A 20,299-nucleotide genomic window follows, 5' to 3' on the forward strand; every position below is an offset into this window, starting at 1 on the left:
AGATTCCTGAGCCTGCCCGGTCCCGCCGCGTTCGCGGCTCCGCGCGTCACGCCGGGAAGCAGTTACCGGGAAAGGGCACCAGCCTAAAAGGCGGCAGCTTCCGACATCCAGTTAGCCCCGCCGGCAGGTAGCCTCTGGTCCACACCGGCTCTCTTCGGGGCCTGGGGAGGGGAAAAGATTGAAGGGAGTCACGTGATACTTAAAGGCCCCGCTCATCAAAGGCGCTCACTGAAGCGGCTGAGGGCCTCTACTTGCAATCTATTTTGACCCTTGTCACCCACCGTCTGCGCGTGGACCTGGCGCGGTTGCCATAGGAACGAGGCGCGCTCCTTGGCGGGCCCAAAAAGCATCGTCGTGACCAAAGAGGTCAAAACGTGCCTCCTAGCGAGGCTAAATCGCGGTGCATGATGGGATGCGGAAAAGACCTCCCCGATCCAGGGAGGAGTTTCCAGTTCTACCAGGAGATGGCCCTCGTCTAGCAACGGTTGTTAGGGTGGGGAAGCAATCGCTGGTCTCCGTTCTCTTTAAGCCTATTCATAGAATTCTAGAGCGTCAGAGTCGGAAGGGACCTTAGGGATCCTTTCTAGTCCAACTCCTCCATCTGCTGATGGGGAGACTGAGGCCCAGAGATGGGCAGGGACTTGCCCCAGGCCTCGAAGCCGGGACTTCTAAACCCGTTGACCAAAAAGCGAGCTCCACCGTAGAATGTGCCAATCCCTGCCCTTAGCAAGGGAAAGGGATGTGTGGTGGGGGCAAAGGGGAGAGGGCACAGGTGACTGAGGTCAACTGTCATTGAGCCAGAGATAGATTCTGTAGGGATATAAAGAGCTACATTTCATATCGCCCTGCCTCGTATATATGTATGTATGTATTTATTTTAGATCTCCTTTGTATTTATCACTAACATGCTGTATCTTTTATTTTATCGTCTTTCTCCTGCTGGGATGTGAGCTCCTGTGGCAGGGCTGTGTCTGCTTTGTTTCACCTCTGTGTTCTCGATGCCTGCACAGACGGGGGCACAGGCAACATCGCAGTAAATATGTGTGGAATAAATGGGTGAACGGGGCTGGAGTTTTGCTACTCAAGAGAATACCTTTAAGGTGGACTCCCGGTTAGGAGTGTGGACTCTGAGTTAGGGTCGAGCTTACGTCCTGCCCCCCTCTGCCACTGACGACCTCGTGCTCTTGAACGGTGGCTTTCCTTCCTTGAGCCCCAGCATCCGCATGGATAAAATGGGGGAAAACACTTCCCTGGTAGCATTGTAGTCAGGGATAAATGCGATAATGCAATGTAAAGTGGCTGGCAGAATGGCTGAGACCTCGCAAATGCTCGATAAACAGGACCAATGACTTCTCAAATGAGCCGTACAAATTGGGAGTTCCGAGGACGCGACTTCTGCCCGTTTTCTGGCTTTGTTTGGGAGGTGCAAGGGTGGGAGGGAGGGAAGAGGGGAAGGGGAAACCATGAAGGGTGGGCGGGCTGGATGAGACACACGAATGTGGAACAGTAGACGGTAAGATCCGGACGCCCGGGTGGAAGGTTTCATTGGGGGCAGGGGTGGCTAGAGGGGAGCCATACCCGGAAGGGGGCTGAACGGGGGCGGGGACAGGCTGTGGCTCGAGCAGGGCTGTCTCTTAGTAGAACGACCCACTCCGAGCCTCGGGAAAAGTGAGTGGCCTTGGCGAGGGGCCTGCGTCAGTGACGCGAGGGTGTGTCTGGGGCGGGGCGTTGGCGTGGGGCGGGGCGTTGACGAGTGGGTGTGTCCTGGGGGCGGTGCCGCGGGGCTGGGTCCTGGGGGCTGGGCAGGGCTCAGAGGCGGAGCCAAAGGGGCCGGAAGTGGCCTGGCCCGGGAGTCGGACCCTGGGGGTGAGGAAGACTCGGGGGTGGAGCGCAGCGCGGTGGCTGGTCGCCGGGCGGGTCCTGGGGAGCAGGCTGGGCGCGGTGGCGTGGCCCGGAAGCGGCCGGAGGCGGCCGGTGTCCCCGCCGTCTGCTCGCCATGGACGACGCTGACCGGCAGCTCCTGCGGCGGTGCCGGGTGCGGCTGGTCAGCGAGCTGCAGGTGGCCCCTCTCTGGGACGTTCTGCTGAGCCGCGAGCTCTTCACGCCCGGCATGATCGAGGACATCCAGGTGCGCCCCCATCCAGCCGGCGCCCCCGGCTTCCCGCCTCGCGCGCAGACTTGTGTTACAACGTAACTTGCTGGCGGAGCTCCCACTTCTTCCTCTCCTAGCCGTACCACCCAGGACCCACCCCCTTTTGGGCACGACTGTGTGGGGACCCCGATTTCCCGCACGGCGGCCAGCCCACTGAATGCCCGCCGACCCAAACAATCCCAGTCACCGACCCGAGGGCTTGCTGAAGCCATGCCGCGCCCTGCGCCCCCACGTGCAGGTCTGTGCTGCTGCCGGCGAGGAGGCGCGGGTGTGTTTTCCTCCTCTAGCGCGGAGGTCCGGGGCCTCCGACTGCCTGGCTCCCTGTCCTTGGACGAGTCACTTGTACTCTCTGAGCCAGTTTCCTGGGCCGCGAAACGGGGACAACGGTAGTATTGTCCTGAGGGCTAAATGTGATAACGGACGTGAAACGGGGGAGTGTCAGGCACAGAGTAAGGGCTCACTCAACACATGGCCTCCTTGGCCAGCCCCTCACATAAAACCTAAGTTTATGTTTTGTAAGGGGTTTTGGAGATGAACGGTTTAATGCAGGTAATGGAGGGCACAATAACGTCACACCTTGGAGGTTCTCTTTAAAAGCACTTGCATATCTTTGTCTTAGTTGACCCTTACCGCAGGCCTGTGAGGTGAGGCCGGTTCAGGGGGCATTTCCTACCCTGGGGGTGCAGTGGGTGGGTGTGGCTTCCTGGAGGCCCCTGGCCGGTGTCCTGGGGACTGCTTACAGGCCGAGTGTCCAGTTTCTGCATCACCCAGGAGCTTGGCCTGACCCAGTGAGGAAGTCTTGAATAGGACAAGTGTCGTCTGGAAAATTAGCAATGCCTAGTATTAAAAGAAGCCTTTTGAGCACCTGTTGTGTGGCCTATACTGAGTGGTGGAAATGGTTTGAGACCATATCCTTGCCTTACATCCACAGTGGTCACCCATTCACATGCCCAATGCGTGGGCACTACAGCAGGCAGTCTCTGCCCTGCCCTCCAGCTCCACCTCCAGCTCCTTCTTTCTTCCTGCTCCTGCCCTGCTCTCTGTCTCTGTTATATGGCCGGGCGTCAGGTAGGTGGTCACAGTAGCCCTAGCCACGCCTGCAGCTGGGGAGAACAATCTTGAACCACATCCCCAGGCCTATAAGAAACGATACCGTAATTGCAGGAGAGATAAGTGGTCCAGGGAAAGTTTCTAGTCACAAGCACATTGATTGAAAGAGCTGTCCTATAGTTGTTAACTTTTCCTCATTATCATGGTAAAAAACATTCCCCTAGGTGCAGATTTAAGATGCTAATGAGATGGGAGTTCCATTGCTCTGGCCTCGCAGCAGTGTTGGACCAGCCTCAATATACTTTGGGGAGGGAGAAGGGAAAGAGGAAGGAATGGCCCCCAACCCCAAGAGCCCATAAAGCCACTGTGCCTATAAACCTGGGTGAGCCACACCCATTCTCTTTCGAGGTGTGCTCCCTCAATGCGGCAAGCTTTTGCTTTAATAAACCTTTTTGTCTGCAAAACTGTTACGCCCAGTCTCTTGATTTCTCTCCCAAGAGGGGCAAGGACCTCTGCACCGGTAACAGTCATGCCAGAATGCTGGGCTGGTGTTGCCAGACTTTGCATGTCTTTAAAGAGAAGCTGGAAATCATGATTTTGATGTCAAAGTCTCTGACTTTAAATGTTAGTAACAATTCAGAATTTTTAAAGAACGCTGTGTGAACAACAGGCCGCCCTTTCACCACACTGGTTTGGCTGATAAACACATAAGACTTTGGAACCACGTGGATCCGGGCCCTCATCCTGGCTTTGTTATATATTAACAAGTTGCAACACTTTTCTGTGACTCAGTTTCCCTCTTCCTGAAAGTGGGGATCATTGTAATTGAAGGTTGTTGAGGGGGGCTAAATAAAATGATGCATGTAACAAGTGTCTGCCTTGTTGTGCGGGTTGAGTAACTGTTGAGAGAAATCCAAACACCACAATCTATTTGTAGAGAAGTAGACATGTACCTAACTGTTTTTCTAGTGAGAATTATCTTCTCAGTGACACTATATATATAGGTCTGTGCTGTTCAATATAGTAGCCATTAGCCACATGTGGCTATTTCAATGTAAACCTGAAGTAATTAAGATTAAACAAAATAAAACATTCAGTTCCCCAGTCATAGGACCCAAGTGCTCAGTAGCCGCACGTGGCTGGTTGGACAGCCCTATTGGACTGCACAGATAAAGGACATTTCCCTCATCTTGAAAAGTTCCCTTGGACAGTGCTGCTGTAGGATATTTGAGGATAGGGTGGTGTCTTACTCCTGTGCTTCCTGAGGAACTTGGCCCAGTGCTGGGTCTCAACGGACAGCCAGCAGTTAACCAGCATCTTCTTTCTGCTTCCACCCTGCTCTCTGTCTCAGTGACAGGCCCCACCATCCCCACACCTGTCAGTCTTGACCATGACCATTTCTCCTTCACAGGCCACCCAATCAACGGCCAAGTCCTGTAGATTCTCCCTCCTTGTTTCTCTGGTCTGTCCTCTCACTTCTCTATATTCCACCTACACCATTTTTGCTGCCACCTGACCTGGCTATGGCTTTACTCCCTTTAATTGTCCACCTTGCCCCCCAGGATAATTCCTAAAAGGCAGATCTGACTCTGTCACCCCCTTAGAACTCTTTAGTGGCTTCTCACAGCTTTCTTGGCAGGACCACACAAATGCCTCCTCCCTCACTCCTGTTCCCCACCCCCAACTAACATTTCTCATTTCTTGGAATTCACTATTCATTTCCTAATGTTCCCTGGGGCCTCAGCTAAGATCCCCTCTTGGAACCCTCTGACCCCCAGGGCTTTTCAGGTGCCTGTGTACCTGCCTAGTCCCATGTGCTTTCCCTGCAGCACATCTCTCCTTGTTGTGTCATTATTGATGTGTCTGTTTCATTCCCCACCCGTCGTTTGCCCCTTGAGAACTGAGGCTGTTTGCTGCTGTATTGTCAGCCCTTAGCACAGCGCTGGCCACATAGTAGATGCCTCCAAAATACTGAATGGATACGCAAAGGCAATCTCAATTTTTGCTCACGTGCCTGACTGTTTAGATTTGTGTTATAAGGGAAGTGGAGGGATGAGGTGAGCATCACAGGAAAGTGCATTAGTAATAGTTCCATGTCTTTCTTTCCAAACAGCATGCAGGCTCTGGGTCTCGGCCTGATCAAGCCAGGCAGCTGGTCATAGATCTGGAGACTCGAGGGAGGCGGGCCCTTCCTTTGTTCATCTCCTGCTTAGAGGATACAGGCCAGACCAGCCTGGCTTCATTGCTGAGAACCAGCAGCCCGGCAGCGAAGCAGTATCCATCAAAGCCAATCCCAGGAAAACTCACTCCAGTGGTGCTGGGGCCAGAGGAGCTCTGGCCGGCCAAGCTCAAGCCAGAGGTTCTCAGACCAGAGGTGCCCAGGCCAGAGGACATTGGTTCTGGAGGATTCGGTGATGTCCGTGAGTACCGAGAGTGATTGGTGGGTGAGCATAACGAGTGGTCACTGGGAAATGACCATTGGTACAGCTGGGCAGACTGAAATTCAGAATTTAATTTTGGTATTGTCTTTCTGAGTACTCATAGGGGATGGGTGGAATATTCTGGTAGCCCTTCAGGAGATTTAATTTTGGCAGCCCCTCCTCTGAAAAGCAAGTGTTCTCTTCTGAATGGGTAATTTCAAATGTCTTCTACTTCACAGATTCTTTTCTTTTGTGCAATCAAGTCTGATATTGATGCTCTCTATTGCAGTTTTTCATTTTATTCATTGTATTCCACAGCTCCAGCATTTCTCTGTTTGGTTCTGTTTTATGATTTCTACCTCTCTTTTAAAATTCTCATTTTGTTTGTGTATTGTTTTCCCAATTTTGTTGAGTTATCTTTCTGTTGTAGCTAACTGAGCTTCCTTTAAACAATGATTTTTAATTCGTTATTGGACAGAGCTCATATTTCCATTTCTTTGGGGTCGAATACTGGAAAACTATTGTGTTCCTTTGGTGGAGTCATGTTTCTTGATTTTTCGTGTTCCTTGAAGTCTTGTGTTGCTGTCTTTGCATTTGAAGAAGCCTTACCTCATCCAATCTTTGCTGACTGGCTTCTTCAGTGCATCTGATTTGGATTTTTATTTTATTTTATTATTTTATTTTTATTTTATTTTATTTTATTTTTATTTTATTTTATTTTTATTTTATTTTATTTTATTATTTTATTTTTTATTTTATTTTATTTTTTATTTTTATTTTATTTTTTTATTTTATTTTTATTTTATTTTATTTTATTTATTTTATTTTATTTATTTTATTTTATTTTATTATTTTATTTTATTTTATTTTATTTTTATTTTATTTTATTTTATTTTATTTTATTTTTTATTTTTTGCATCCGCAGTGTCCTAGATCTTCTCCACTAGATTCCTGGACTTCTACAAAGGCATGCTGGTCTGTGGGCGATTGTCAAAGTCGGTGTTCTTTGTGGGAAAAGGCTGTAGAAAATTCTTAGGCTGCCATTCTGATGTCACTTTCTCATAGTGTGGATCATTATTGCTAATTTGGGAAATGAATAAATTCCTCAGTAGTGGATAATGGTTATATTTTTTAGGGTACAGTAAAAGTTTGAAAATGAGCAATCGTTTCAGAATTAAGCCTGTGGACTAATTGAAGTCTTCAGGCTAAGGAAAACCATTTCTTTTTTTTAAAACGGGATGTGAATGCTTTTCTGCCATGACTTTTACATTGACGAGAGAATAGTTCCAACAAGGGGTTTAGGCGTGCTCTGAGCAATGAATGTCACCATCATTGGCACATAAGTGACATGGAACAACATGACATGGAGGTAGCCACCATGTTCTCTTTGCTTAAAAAAGAAAAAAATTCCCCATGACCTTTAAGGCTGGTGGCTAGTTGACTTCTAGCTAATTGAAATGAAAACGTTTGACATTGAAGGAAAAATGACAATTTTACTCCCTTATTCATTCTGCAAATATTTCCTGAGGACCTACTGTGTGTTGGGCCCCATGGGTTCCACAGAGTGGGAGCATCTACTTTCCTGGAGCTCCCCTTTCACCCTTCTGTTCTAGGATTTCACTTAAATGAAATTGCACCATACATAATTACTTTTCTGGCTTTTTTGTTTGTTTGTTTGTTTTTTTACTAGGCATAATGTTTTTGAGGTTATTTGGTGTTGCATGTATCAGTCAGTAGCTCATTCCTTTTTAGGCTGTGTGGTGTTCCATTGTACGGCTATATTGCGGTTTGTTTCTCCATCGACTGTTGACGGATGTTTGGGTTGTTTCTAGTTTGCGGCATTATTGTTAAGGCTTCAGTGAACATTGGAGGCCAAGTCTTTTTGTGCCCATTTCTTTTGGGTGTACACCTGGGAGTGGAATTGCTGGTCAAAGGGTAGGTGTGTGTTTAATTATTAGAAACAGTTCTCCAAGGTGGCTTTGTCCCTTGTCTCCCACCAGCAGTGTCTGAAGGTTCCCAAGTTCCCACTCCTATGTTTCTGTGGGGGGTGTCCTCACATAGTCCCTTGCTCCTGCCCTGTTAGACCCTGACATTCATGTTTTCCCTCTTTCTTTCTCTTTCCAGGTGCTCAGAGGGAATTGAGGGGAAACGCCGATGTGGTGAGTCTTCAGATGATTTGGGGCCAGTTGTCTTGGCTTTGGGCCCTTCGGCTCTCCACTCCCCAGGGAACCCAGGGAACCCAGGGAACCCAGCCCAGCTGGAGAGAGGGTCCCAGGCCCAGGCCCTCTACAGCTCCCTGACTCCAGCACAGTTCATACTGCAGCAGATTGTCAACCCTGCTCTTTCCTCATCTGTGAAGTCAGGGGGTCAGACCTAATGAGGGGTGGGCATCAGAATCAGCTGTGGCACCCACCCCAGACCTAGCTACTCACTCTCTCATTCACAGCATTTTTGTGTGTGACTTCTGTGACAGCCCTGGGTTCTGTGTTGGGATACCTGGGAACAGACCACTCATGTTTCTAGTCCCCTAGTCCCCTGCTCTTGAAGCCATCAACCTAGCAGAGGCTCATTACACAAAGAAATATATACATATAAATAGTGTGAAGTACCATGAACAAAAAGAACAGACTGATATGAGAATTACAAGGGAACTGTCAACGTTCTGATGGTAGGTCTGGGCATGAGTCTGCCAACAGAGCTGCCCACATGACTCAGGTGCTCCCCTGGACTAGATGGTCTATAAGGTCCTTTTGGGGTGAATATCTATGGTTGCTAGATTTCTAAGCTAGCAGTTCCCATTCTTGAGTACTGTGATGGGAGCTAATCTCTTCTCCCACGTTTAGCTATTCGTACATCACACAGCTCGGGCTCACCCCAGTCTGGTTTGCAGTCTTTGCTCCTGCCCTGCCATGCTGGGTGTAGACCCTGTTACTCCTTCAGTGGGAGGGCAGACCCCATTTCCTGTCTTATCCCTCCAGACTGTCAACCCCACGAGTGAAAACCAGTGGGTCGCCTTCCCTCCTGAGGAGTGCAGGGAAGCCCTGGTTTACGTTGGTTCCTGTGCTTGGGCAGGCATACGTCCTGAACGCAGACCCCTGTGGCTATTGCCTCATTATCAACAATGTGAACTTCAGCTTGGGGCTCAGCACTCGCTTGGGCTCCAATGTCGACTGTGAGAAGCTGACGCAACGTTTCCGCTTGCTACATTTCATGGTGGAAGTGAAGTGCAACCTGACTAGCAAGGTGTGAGCGCTGTCTGTGGAGATGTGGGGTGGAGGCCAGGGTGGAACACTGTCCTATGAAAGACCCCAAAAGCAAGTGACTCCCTAAGACGAGCCCATAGGTCTGTAGGACCATTAGAGGCAGCGTGGTTCAGTGGTTACCAGTTTGAACTTCAGATTCAGACAGACCTGGGTGGAGGACTGGCACTCCTTCTCCCTGCCGTGTGACCCCTGAGCCTTAGTGTCCTTTTTCAGGCAATAAGAATAGTCCTCATCTCCCAGGGTTGTCGTGAGGATTAAATGAATAGTGCCCAAGCATAGTACCTTTTCCCCAAGAACGGTGACTTGAGACCGTTAAGTCTGCCATACCTTCAGTATTGGCCCTGGGAGGAGGGAACGTGCTCCTAGGCTTTCAGGTGGGCCCAGGAGGGGAATCTGGTCTGTCAAAGTTCCAGCTCACATGTAACCTTCTCTTGTAGCAAATGGTCCAGGCTTTGATGGAGCTGGCCCGACGAGACCATGGCGCTCTGGACTGCTGTGTGACGGTCATCCTCTCTCACGGTTGTGAGGTAGGAGGTCTCAGCTCCTGGGGCAGGTGCCCCAGAAAGGCTGCAGCGAGAGGCTGTGCGGGAGCCCCATTCCTTCCTGTGTCCAAGTTACCCGTGGCTTTATGGGTAGAGCCTTGGGGTCGCGTCTACCTCCTGTTGTTTTCTTGGGAGCCACCTGGCTCTCGGAGGAGTTGGATGCTCCTCCTGGGTTGGGTGTTCCTGGGAGAAGCCATCTCTGGGAGAGGCAGGGAGGAAACAAGCTGCTCACAAAGCTCCTTCCCCCAGATTTTGTTCAGAGCCTTGTTCAGAGCCGGCACAGCACAGAAGAGCTCCCAGCTCCTGCCTCGGTCCTGCTGGGTGTTGTTCTGGGCCCTTTGCCACTGGCTGGGAGTCAGGACACTCTGGGCTCAGCCACGAGTGTGCTGGGACATTGTGGCCAACTTTTTTCCCCTTCCTCGTCCTCAGTTTCCTCATCTTGTAAGTTGAGAGTTGGACAGATCAGAGGTTACAAGCTGGGGTCCTGTACTCCCCCTCTGGGTTACAGGTAGCATTTTCAAAAATGGCAGCCAGCTTTCACAGAAAAATCAGGATTTCTAGCTTCTCATGAAAAACCACAAAGGCCTCGCCTTAGCAGGCCAGCATCTTCACAGAGCATGTTGTGCGGCCTGCAGCTGGGCAGGGCCTGCCCCTTAGATCCTTCCCAGTGTGGCCCCTGGACGGGCAGCATGGGCATCACCCAGCAGCTTGTGAGAGGGCAGGCTCTGGGGCCCTACCCCAGACCTCTTCATGCAGAGCCATACACGTAACGTTGGAGAGGACTCCATCTAGAGCAGGGGTTCTCAATGTTTAGCAGCATCAGAGGTACCTGAAGGACCCGACTGCTGGTCTCTACTCTCAGGGTGATGGATTTAGGAGGTTTGGGTGGGGCCCAGGAGTTTGCGTGTCTTACAAGTCACACGTGATGCATATGCTGGTTGCCCAGGGACCTCACTTGGAGAGCCATGGATCCAGAAGAAGCTGGCTGGCACTCTCATTAGGCTGGCTTGGCCCCTGTAGGCATGTGGGACTTTGAGACCCCTGGAATAGAAGCTGCCCAGGGCTTGTCCAGAATGAACCTGCTCTGTAATGCATGCCGCCCCTCCCCCAAGCCTCAGGACAGGGATTCCTACCCAACTTCTTGGTTTTGTGACCAGGATTCTTGGTCTTCTAGGCCAGCCACCGCCAGTTCCCAGGGGCTATTTATGGCACAGATGGGTGTCCTGTGCCCGTCGAGAGAATTGTGAACATCTTCAACGGAACCAACTGCCCCAGCTTGGGAGGGAAGCCCAAGCTCTTTTTCATCCAGGCCTGTGTTGGAGGTAAGCAGGCCCTCAGCCTCTCTGCAGGTGAATCTAGGGGGGCCGGAGCGGCTTCCTTCTCCATCGAGCCCCTCACCATGTCCAAGGGGTCTTCCAGGGGTCACAGTGGTTCGGATGGCAGCACCTGCATCTGGCTAGAGCAGCCTCCGCTGTGTCTTGCCTTGGGAGGTGAGAGTCTTTATCTCACAGTGCTGTAGCAGCAGGGACTCTTGTAACTTTGGGAACTTCAACTCCAGAGACTTGACAGAAATAAACAACGTGGAAGAGAAAGAAAAAAACTCTTCCATTTTCTTTACCATCATTCTCCTGACCTCCATCAACTAGACCCCCTTTCCACTACCCAAGAGAAAGGGGGGCCAGCTTTCTGGGAAAGTTCAAGTTAGCTGGTCTTCCGGCCTAGTGCCCATGCCATATCCATTCTCAGCAGCACAGAGGATCTTGGTGGTGGTTTTGGGCTTATTGGTGGGGCCTATGGGCCCCTGGGTGATCTGGTCCCGGCCACTGCGCTTCCTCCAATCTGGAATGCTGTGCTCGCTCCAGCACCACTCAGCTTTCCCAGGATGTCACGGGCTCTGGCTTGCTCCTCAGCCTTCCCATGTGCCATTCCTCTGCCTTGTCTCCTGGCCAACTCTTCCTCATCCATCCTTCTGGTGACAACTTATTGTCACCTCCTCCAGGAAGTCTTCCCTCAACACCCACTTCCTTGCACAGTCAGCATTAACCAGCCCTTGTGCACATGCAGCTCCTGTTCTTCCCTGTCACAGGACTTTGTCCTTGTACTAACATGGCCTCATCCCCAAGGTCAGGGCTAGGCCTGTCTGCCCTACAGCTGGGTCCCCGGCGCCTGTCTGCCCTACAGCTGGGTCCCCGGCTGGTCTCAAAGCTCATGGTATGGTTGCATCTTAGGTTGATTCTAATTATTTAAATTTGAAACAAAACCATAGAAAAATAGCTGTGAGCAAAATTTGAAATAACATAGACTCCCTTCATTTAAAAACAAACCAAAATGACTCAGTGGGAACAGCAAGATTCCAAAGTTGGAATGTATTAGGTTGGTGCAAAAGTAATTGCGGTTTTTGCAATTTTTTTTTTTTTTAACCTTTTAAACTGCAAGTACTTTTGCACCAACCTAATAGCTGCTTTTGGAGTTCCATCCGGTCCCTGCTTAGCCCCCAGCTGGCTGTGTGATCTTGTGTTTAATGCTGTTGCCACATGGAGGGTGGCACGTCAGCTGAGGACAGAAATACCCAAATGTCCCTGTCTTTGTCTGTGTCTGGCAGGGTGTCCTGTGGTTTACCTGCCTCAGAACGTCTGCCCTGGATTTTGGTGTCTCTTATGTTGCTATTTTAAAGTTCACTGTTGTTACAGTTTAAAACCATTTTAAAGTCCTCTAACATGGTCATCCACCCCTTCATTAAGAGGTAGTACGGCACCAGGGCAGAAACACGTACCTCTTAAGTCAGTAACTTTGGTGTGGAATGTCATTGAACAAGTAGCATGATTCAAGGTGACATGGCGTGGTGATGGTCTTGGCCAAAGCTGGGCGGCCTCTGTTGGGCCAAGCTGTTCATTTTGGGTCACCCCTCTTCAGAATTTTAGCGATCATGCTGGGAAGGCAGAAGGAAGGACAGTATGAGACAGTGGTGGTGGAATTTATGTGCTGAGCGAACAGCTCCTCTCCCCTCTGTATACTTATTCTTATGGGAAGTTAGTCCTGCCTCACAAACGGTGTTGAATTATCGAGGAGCTTTAAGAACAAAGCCATGTAGAAAATGTAGCTAGGCCTTCGCGTCAGATTTGTAGGATGAGGCTGACCCATGAATGAAGACACAGCTAGCATTCTGTCTGACCCACTCTTTCTCTTGTCGCCATATTCCCCTCTCACATCCCATTGTCTCTGCTCCGTTTTTCACAGGCAGTCGCTCTGTCCATCCCTGTCTCCTTAGGCGGTTCTTAGGTCTTCCTCCAATGGAGTGCCCCCTCCCCCCTTCAGGATCCAGCTCTCCAGGCGGACCCAGCCGTAGTCCCATGCTCACATCTCGGGTCCCTTCCCCTGTTCCACTGCAAATCATCCCCAGACACGTGGGGCACATTCCAGAATCTTGACCAAGAAAACAACCAGAAGCAGTGACACAAGTCAGCTATAGAATAGTCCAGCTTTCACAGATTTACGAAGCCCCCTTTGCAGGCTTGGGGGGCCTCCAGGCAGTACAGCAGGGGGGTTGAGAGGCAGAAAGATATAAGGCAAAATCCTGGTCCCTGCACATTAGCGGTGAGAATAGAAATGACCAAGTTTCTGAGCTTCAGCTGTCTGGGGTGAGAGATCAGTAGGTGTCGGGATTATTATGGGGTTGCCAGAACTGTCTCTGTGTCCTGAAGATGGGACCCCAGCTTCCCTGGGTGAACCTCCCTCCTTCCTGGCTGTTTCCCACCACAGATGCCTGCTCTCCTGCCCATGGGCCTGTCTGCCGGGTGCCTTTTCTCCCACTGGACTGTTCTCCTTTTTCACATCGGAGCCTGGGTCCCAGTCCCCTGCTCCAGAAGGAACACTCTGGGCCACTCTGCCCTCTGCTTGTTTTTACCGAAGCTCTTTTTAGCTGCCTTCTTTGCGGAGTGGCCCGTTGTACCCTGCAGGGAGCTCTGCTCCGAGGAACTCACCTGGGACACCTGCAGCATCGCCACCCCCATCGCTCTGCAGTTGAGCTGCGTGTGGCTCCCATTCTGCTCTGACCCCTGTGTTTTCCAGGCCTTCCACTGCTTTGGGAGTTTGGATTTTACAACTGAAAGGACAGAAAATATGACAACTTAAAGTCATGCAGACACCTGCGAGGCCGACACAGCCATCTTATTTTTGGCTTTTACCTTTGGCTCTTGGCTCACGGGCTCAGTCTGCTTCACTCATCTAACATTATCCCTTACGCCTTTCCCCACATCTCCACAGTCTTCGTCATCACTAGTTCAAATGGCTTTATACTCTTCCATTTCAGTGATATGCAATCCCTTACTAAACCACTTCCCTCATGTAAGCCATTTAGGTGATAATCCAATTTTTGGCTCACATGACCACAAATGTCTTTATATAGAGCGCTTTGGCTCCACCTGAATTATTTCCTTAAGATATTATTGGGTCAGAAGCTGTAAGCTTCTCCATGGATACTGTTACCTATGACGTGATGCTTTCTTTGATTCCCGTAAGAGGATTTGCGATAGCTTCAGAAATACAAATGACACAGAACAAAATAGAGGAGCTGCGAGGAAGAATAAGTTTGGAATCTAGAAATGCGTTCTGCGAGGTCCTGCCTGCTTGCAGAGGCGGCTTGCAAGTTTGGCTTGTGCTTTTCCAGCAGCTGAGGGTAAGATAGGATAAGGCAGAATCACACAGAAGATCCACCTTATGTGGTATTTGTAAGACAGAAGCCAAGAATGGCAATTTTTCTCCCCTCGGTTGTCTTAAAGGGAGCACTGTGTGATAATAGTGGAAACTTCCGCAACTATATTCCTATCCCCACCGCCCAATGCTCCCCAAAAGGTGAGTTTTATACAGTTTTTTAAAAAATTTCTGTCCAAGTCTCAATGCATGTGTTTTCAGTTTGGGCGTTTAGCTCTCTAGACAGAGGACCCCGTCTTCTTACTTTACATCTTCCTCAGTGCCTGTGTTGGTGCTCTGTACCCCAGGGGGACCCCATATGTGTATGTGTCTTCATCTGTGTCATAAACCATGATTTTAAAGAAGGAAAATCCTCGTGATGTTGTGACTGGGGAATAAAGCACGATTAGTTGAACCTGCGAATCACCAGGTAAAAAATCGACCAACGACTGCAAAGAGAGCCGAGACGGTTAGCCCTGATTGTCTTTGGGTGCTGCCAACATGGCTGGGCTATGTTTTGTTTTTGAATCATTATGTTGAGATGTAATGTGTGGTGTGGTGGAGGCCATCAGTGTTTAAAACAGCCGATTACAAAGTGACCCCTGTAAACTGATGGGATGAAAAGTGGTTCATGCTCATTCAAAGAACATACAAAAAGATCAAAGACTTCAGAGGTATAAAAAGGTAAAAAAGTAAAAGTCCTCTGTCATCCCTACTCCCAGGCTTGTACCTCAAAGGTAGCGACTGGCAACAATTGGTGTGTTTTCTTCCAGATTTTTTTTTTCTTCTCTCTCTTTCCTATCTTTTTATTTATGATCTATATGCCAAATGGGTCATATTTTATATGCTATTCGGTGACCTTTTTTGGTAATTTTTTTTCTTTCTTGTTTCTCTTTTTTCGTTCTTTTTCCTCTTTTGGTAATTATTCAAAAATTGAAAAATGTTGCGGTACATACCATGCACATAAAATTTGCCATCTTAACCATTTTTAAGTGTGTAGCTCAGTGGCATTAAGTACATTCACCTTGTGCCACCATCACCACCATCCATCTCCAGCGCACTTTTCATTTTGCAACACTGAAACTCTGTCCCTGTGAAACACCAACTACCCACCCCCACCCCAGCCCTTAGTAACCACCATTCCATTTTCTGTCTCTATGAATTGGACCACTTTCGGCTCCTTTCCGTGTCTGGCTTATTTCACTGAGCATAATGTCCTCAAGGCTCATCTCTGTTGTAACATGTATCAGAATTTCCTTCCTTTTTAAGGCTGAATAATGTGACTTGTTTTTTAATGACATAAAATTTGCCATTTTAAAGTGTACAGTTCAGCGACATTAAGTACATTTACCTTGTGCAACCATCACACTGTTTTATTCCAGAATATTTTCATCACCCCAAAAAGAACTCCATCCCATTAGGAGTTACTCTCCATTCCTGCCTCCTGCCAGCCCCAACAACTTGCTTTCTTCTCAATGGATTTGCCTATTCTGGATAGTTCATGTAAATGGAATCATATTATGAGGTCTTTTGTTTCTGGCTTCTTTCACTTAGCATGCTTTCAAGGTTCATCCACATGTATTATGTATCAGTTACTTTATTCCATTTTAAGCCTGAGGAATATGCCATTGGATGTCTATACCACATTTTGTTTATCCATTCATCTGTTGATGGACACTTGGGTTGTTTCCACCTTTTGCCTGTTGTGAGTAATGCTGCTGTGAACATTTGTGGACACCTGTTGTCAGTTCTTTTGGGTATATATTTTGTAAATTTTTATAGCTGTTTTTTAAATTTCTACACTTCTCCCCTACCCTCCCCCCCCCCACACACATTTTACTTAATGGGTGTATAAAACTTTCGTTGTAGAAAAAAGTAAAACTTCTATTTCGGTTTCCTATGTGTTTGCCCAGCACGGCACCCTGGCTCCAGAGGGAATCAGGCAGGCTTGGGTTGGGGACAGGCTGCATGGAGCAGGAGCTCCGGTCTGTGTGTTTCCGTGACAAGTGGTGTCTGTTTCTGCTTCCTACAGAGCAGAAAGACCCTGGGTTTGAGGTGGCCTCTACTTCCTCTGAGGACAGGGCCCCTGGCAGTAATCCCGAGTCAGACGCTGCTCCATTCCAGGACAACCCAGGCAACTGTGACCAGCCAGATGCCATGTCTAGTTTGCCCACACCCAGTGACATCTTTGTGTCCTACTCCACCTTCCCAGGTGAGTGCATTAGGCGGTGGGTCCCCGCATCTGCCCTAAAAGCAACGGTGTTGTAAAAGAAAAGACCTGGATGTGAGTCTTGGTTCTGCCTCTTGCCACCTGTGTGACCCTGAGCAAGTTGCTGCACCTCTCTAAGCCTCAGCCCAGGGCAGGGCAGGCAAGGCGTCTAGGATGCAAAATTTATGGAGGCTCACACCGTCGGGTGTGTGTGCCTCGCCCTCAGCCTAGTCTTGCCTCAGTTTTCTCATCTTTAAAATGGGAATAGTAATCATACCTCGGGTTGTCATGGGATTAACAAGGTGGCTGGCAGATCACAGAGTGCAGTGCCTGGCACGTAGCAGGTGTGACAGCTATTAGTGTCCTTCCTTTCTTGTCCCTCAGGGGAGTCACTTGACTTCTCCAAGCCTTGGTTTCCTAGTTGGGAAAACGGGAATCATAACCAACGTCACTAGGTGGTGGTGAGGATGAAATAAGATCACGAGTGGGACAGAGTGCAGAGATGTGGGCTGTTCTGCTGGAGGTGTAAATGGGTCAGAGTCCGGAGGTGGCCCCTGCCTGCATGCGTGGGGAGGGGGTGGCTCTCCCAACAAACTTCAGCCTTTCTCTTTCCCAAGGTTTTGTCTCCTGGAGGGATCCCAACAGTGGCTCCTGGTACATCGAGACCCTGGATAGAGTTTTTGAGCAGTGGGCTCACTCTGAAGACCTGCAGAGCCTCCTGCTCAGGGTGAGCGGTGCCTTCCTCCAAGGAGAGGGAGGCTGCTGGGAGGGGCAGTATGTCCTCCATAGGGCGGGGTGGTGGGGGGAGCAGGTAGACCACAGGTAAAAGATGGTGAAATCCCGTCTGCTTCTGCGCAATGGCTTGCTACGAGTCCGTAAGATGTTACTGCCTGCGGTGACATTTGCCCCTTATTCCAAGGGCTGCCTTCCACTGTTGCTCTGGGATCCCCAGGCTGACACCTCCCGCTCCCCCCCACTGACCAGGGTTGGATGGCTCAATGGACAGAGCATCGCACCCCTGAAGGCATGTGGTGGCCCTGTCCCTGCACCCTTCACCCTGGTCATCTACTCTTGACCCTCAGCAATTGTGTATCCTCCTTAGTATGTCCCCTCCTTGGGAGGCCTCAGAGAACAGAGGGATGGCCCGATAGGGCTCCAGCCTCAGTGAGATCCCAGAGCACACATGGGCCCCTCTGGCTCTGCCCAGGCACTTTGTGCCATGACAAGGGGCTGTAAGGCCTGGGACCACTCCTTTCTCCTGAGTAGACTCTGGCTCTGCTTTGCTCAGTGGAGCGGAGGAGAAAAGCCAAGTGCAAGGCCACCATGCACCATGGCCCTGGCAGGTGACCCTCAGTGTCCGCCTGGGGCCCTGCAGGGTGGGGAGAAGGGTTCGTCGGGGCCAAGCAGTGCACTCAGCTCCCCGTCCCATCGCTTCTCTCAACTTTTCTCCCAGCAGACCTTTCAATCTGATTCAAATTTTGTGAATTTTTGAATTTTGAAATTTTGAATTGAGTTTTCTAAACTTATGGTTGCAGTGTTTGTCTTTTAACCCCGCTGCCCCATCCCAAGGAGCTGCAGGTAGAGCCATTTAAAATACTTATTCAGGGGACATTCCCCCCACCCCCTCTTCAATTCTGTTAGGTTGGTGCAAAAGTAATTGCGGTTTACAAGTTGCAAAAACTGCAATTACTTTTGCACCAACCTAATAGAAATAGAAGGGATTCTTACTTCGATCAATAAAACTCACAGACCTCCTGGTGGTTATGTTTTCACAGGTCGCTAATGCTGTTTCGGAGAAAGGGATTTACAAACAGATTCCTGGTTGTTTTAATTTCCTCCGGAAAAAACTTTTCTTTAAAACTTAATGAACCGAGGGCCCCTCATCCTGTCTTACATTTCACCCCAAAACCTTCATGCTCCAGGCCCGGCGCTGAGGCCTGGGCTTTCCTTCAGCTACGGCTGTCACACACTGAAGGATTTTGTAGCCCGCTGAGGGTCTGCTCTTTCCCCACTGGCAGCAGACAGGCTCTTAGCAGCTTCCAAACTGGGGACAAAGGACCAGTGATGGAGGAAGAGGAGCTGAAGAATGCCGTGGACAACACATGGCTTTTCACCAGTGGCTGGTTCCCTGGCTGATGGCCGTGGCCTGTGATCTTTGCATTTTTCTCTAGAGCAGGGCTTTTCAATGTTGGCAGCACTGACACTTGGGGCCAGATAATCCTTTGTTGTGAGACTGTCCTGTGCACTGTAGGAGGTCTAGAAGCAGCTCTGGCCTCTACCCACATGCCAGTAGCCCCCTCCCTGAATAGTGACAGCTAAAAATGTCTTCAGACATTGCCAAATATCCCTGGCTGGGCCCCACTTGAGAACCACCGAAGTATGGGAACGTTTTTAGCTATACACCAACCAGCGTCTCTCTAAGATCAGCAAGTTTGGGGCTACTGGAGCCTGAACAGTTGGAATCTGTGAATGTTAAATGAAGTCTTAAAAACTATTAATGTTTCCTGTATTGCAGTGTTCTTTAAAAACATCTGAGGTGAATATGAACTTTCGTTTTCCTATTCTCCCCCCATCCCCATTTCGCTTCGACTCTTTGTTCTTCCTTATAAAGGAGACTTTTGCTTTTTCCTAAACATTTCCCGGTCTCATTTCATTTGACCCTCACCTCCCAGGAAGGTGACTGGAGAGGGAACCACGTGCTCAGGGAGGTCACGTTGCTTGTCCAGGGGAACAGTTAGCCGGGGGAGAGACCTGGCCAGACCTGGGTATTCTCAGTGCAGCCTGTGTGTCCAGGTGCCTTCCTGGCTGAAGGCCCCGCACTGCAGGGTGACTGTGCTATGTGACAGTGACATGTTGGGCTTCCCCAGAGATGGCCCTGACCTTGAGGTCTTTGAGGCTGTCCTGACCCCTGGCCTTTCTTGCTTTTAGAGCCCCAGATGTGAGGATAGTTCACTAATAAGACTGTCACCCAGATGTGATTCATGGAGTTGTCACTTTATTTTCCTTCTGGGACCTTTCCAAGTCTGAAACAGTCCTGGGGACTTCTGGGGGTTAGTTATTTGCCATCACCTGCAGGACACATAACAAGAAAAGAACCCGGTTAACCTAGCAGAATGGAGACCTGTGCTTGGCAGTGTCCCCACCTTTCTCCTTCCAGGGTCCTTGCTGCTTGTGTCCATCAGAGGCGCCTGCAATGAAACAGCCACCCTGTGCAGCTCTGATGGTGTTCAGGGGAAAACGATGTAATCACAGCTTTTCACGGACCTGCTAGAGCAACTACAAATTATATACTGCATGTGTGGATGGGCAGACTTGGATTTCATTTGTTTCTCCCAAGAGTTTGACATCCCTGAAATTGTTAACAAACACTGCTGTTTACATGGCGCTATTATGCACTGTGGGCGGGGCTGGTTAGCAGTGTTCTCTTACACATTTTAACGCCAGCTCCATGGTCCAGAGATGCTGCTGGATCTCTGTAGCACATACTCAACCAACGCACGAGAATGTTTATGTCCCAGGATGTTGATGGCGGCAGCGTGAGTGTGGGAAACAGGAACTACATAAAAGGTTCATTCATTATATTCATACTATGGAATGTTATGTAGCTGTTCGAAAGTGCCATAAATATATGTGCTCACATGTAAAATGTGAAGTGGTGTTAAGTGAAAAAACTAAGTTGCAGAGCAATGAAGCATAAAATTCTATTTTTGACTAGAAGACGGTGTGTATATATGTCATAAATAAAATCTCCAGAAAATGATAATGGTGACTAGCTCTGGGGGGGTGGAATTGGAGATGTACAACAGGGGGGGGTCTTATGCGTTATTACTTGATATACTCCTATATTCATGTTTTTACAGAGTGTAATCTAATATAAAAATTAAAAAATTATGAGTGCTGAAGATCCATGTGTTACTGTCATTCAGTGAACATTTGTTGAGAGGATGAATGTCTTTGGCCACCTGTCTCCACCT

General features: G+C 49.4%; 2 protein-coding genes across 5 annotated transcripts in view; one reads left to right on the forward strand and one right to left on the reverse strand.

Moving 5' to 3' along the window:
* The window catches only part of DNAJC16 (DnaJ heat shock protein family (Hsp40) member C16), a 36,283-nt gene extending 36,066 nt beyond the window's left edge, over window positions 1–217 (reverse strand). Inside the window, exon 1 of one of the 2 annotated variants that reach the window (XM_081057454.1) lies at window positions 67–217. The gene's annotated coding sequence lies outside the window, so the exon portion shown is untranslated. The remainder of the gene's footprint in view (window positions 1–66) is intronic. The other variant, XM_081057453.1, reaches the window with a different exon arrangement.
* A 1,587-nt stretch (window positions 218–1,804) lies between these two features.
* Window positions 1,805–20,225, forward strand: CASP9 (caspase 9). Of its 3 annotated transcripts, none has more exons than XM_081057455.1 (9): window positions 1,805–2,128; window positions 5,316–5,622; window positions 7,747–7,781; window positions 8,695–8,865; window positions 9,323–9,412; window positions 10,602–10,749; window positions 16,149–16,328; window positions 16,943–17,052; window positions 18,101–20,225. In XM_081057455.1, the coding sequence occupies exons 1-9, from the start codon at window positions 1,997–1,999 to the stop codon at window positions 18,188–18,190; spliced, it is 1,263 nt and encodes a 420-aa protein (XP_080913581.1). In that variant the 5' UTR covers window positions 1,805–1,996; the 3' UTR covers window positions 18,191–20,225. The 3 variants fall into 3 exon arrangements, with proteins under 3 accessions (XP_080913581.1, XP_080913583.1, XP_080913582.1); XM_081057456.1 differs by having other exon boundaries at window positions 1,886–2,390; XM_081057457.1 differs by lacking the exon at window positions 8,695–8,865 and having other exon boundaries at window positions 1,877–2,128.
* Window positions 20,226–20,299: the final 74 nt, after the last annotated feature.

The sequence above is a fragment of the Rhinolophus hipposideros genome (assembly GCF_964194185.1).
Source record: "Rhinolophus hipposideros genome assembly, chromosome: 8".
Taxonomy (NCBI): Eukaryota; Metazoa; Chordata; class Mammalia; order Chiroptera; family Rhinolophidae; genus Rhinolophus; species Rhinolophus hipposideros.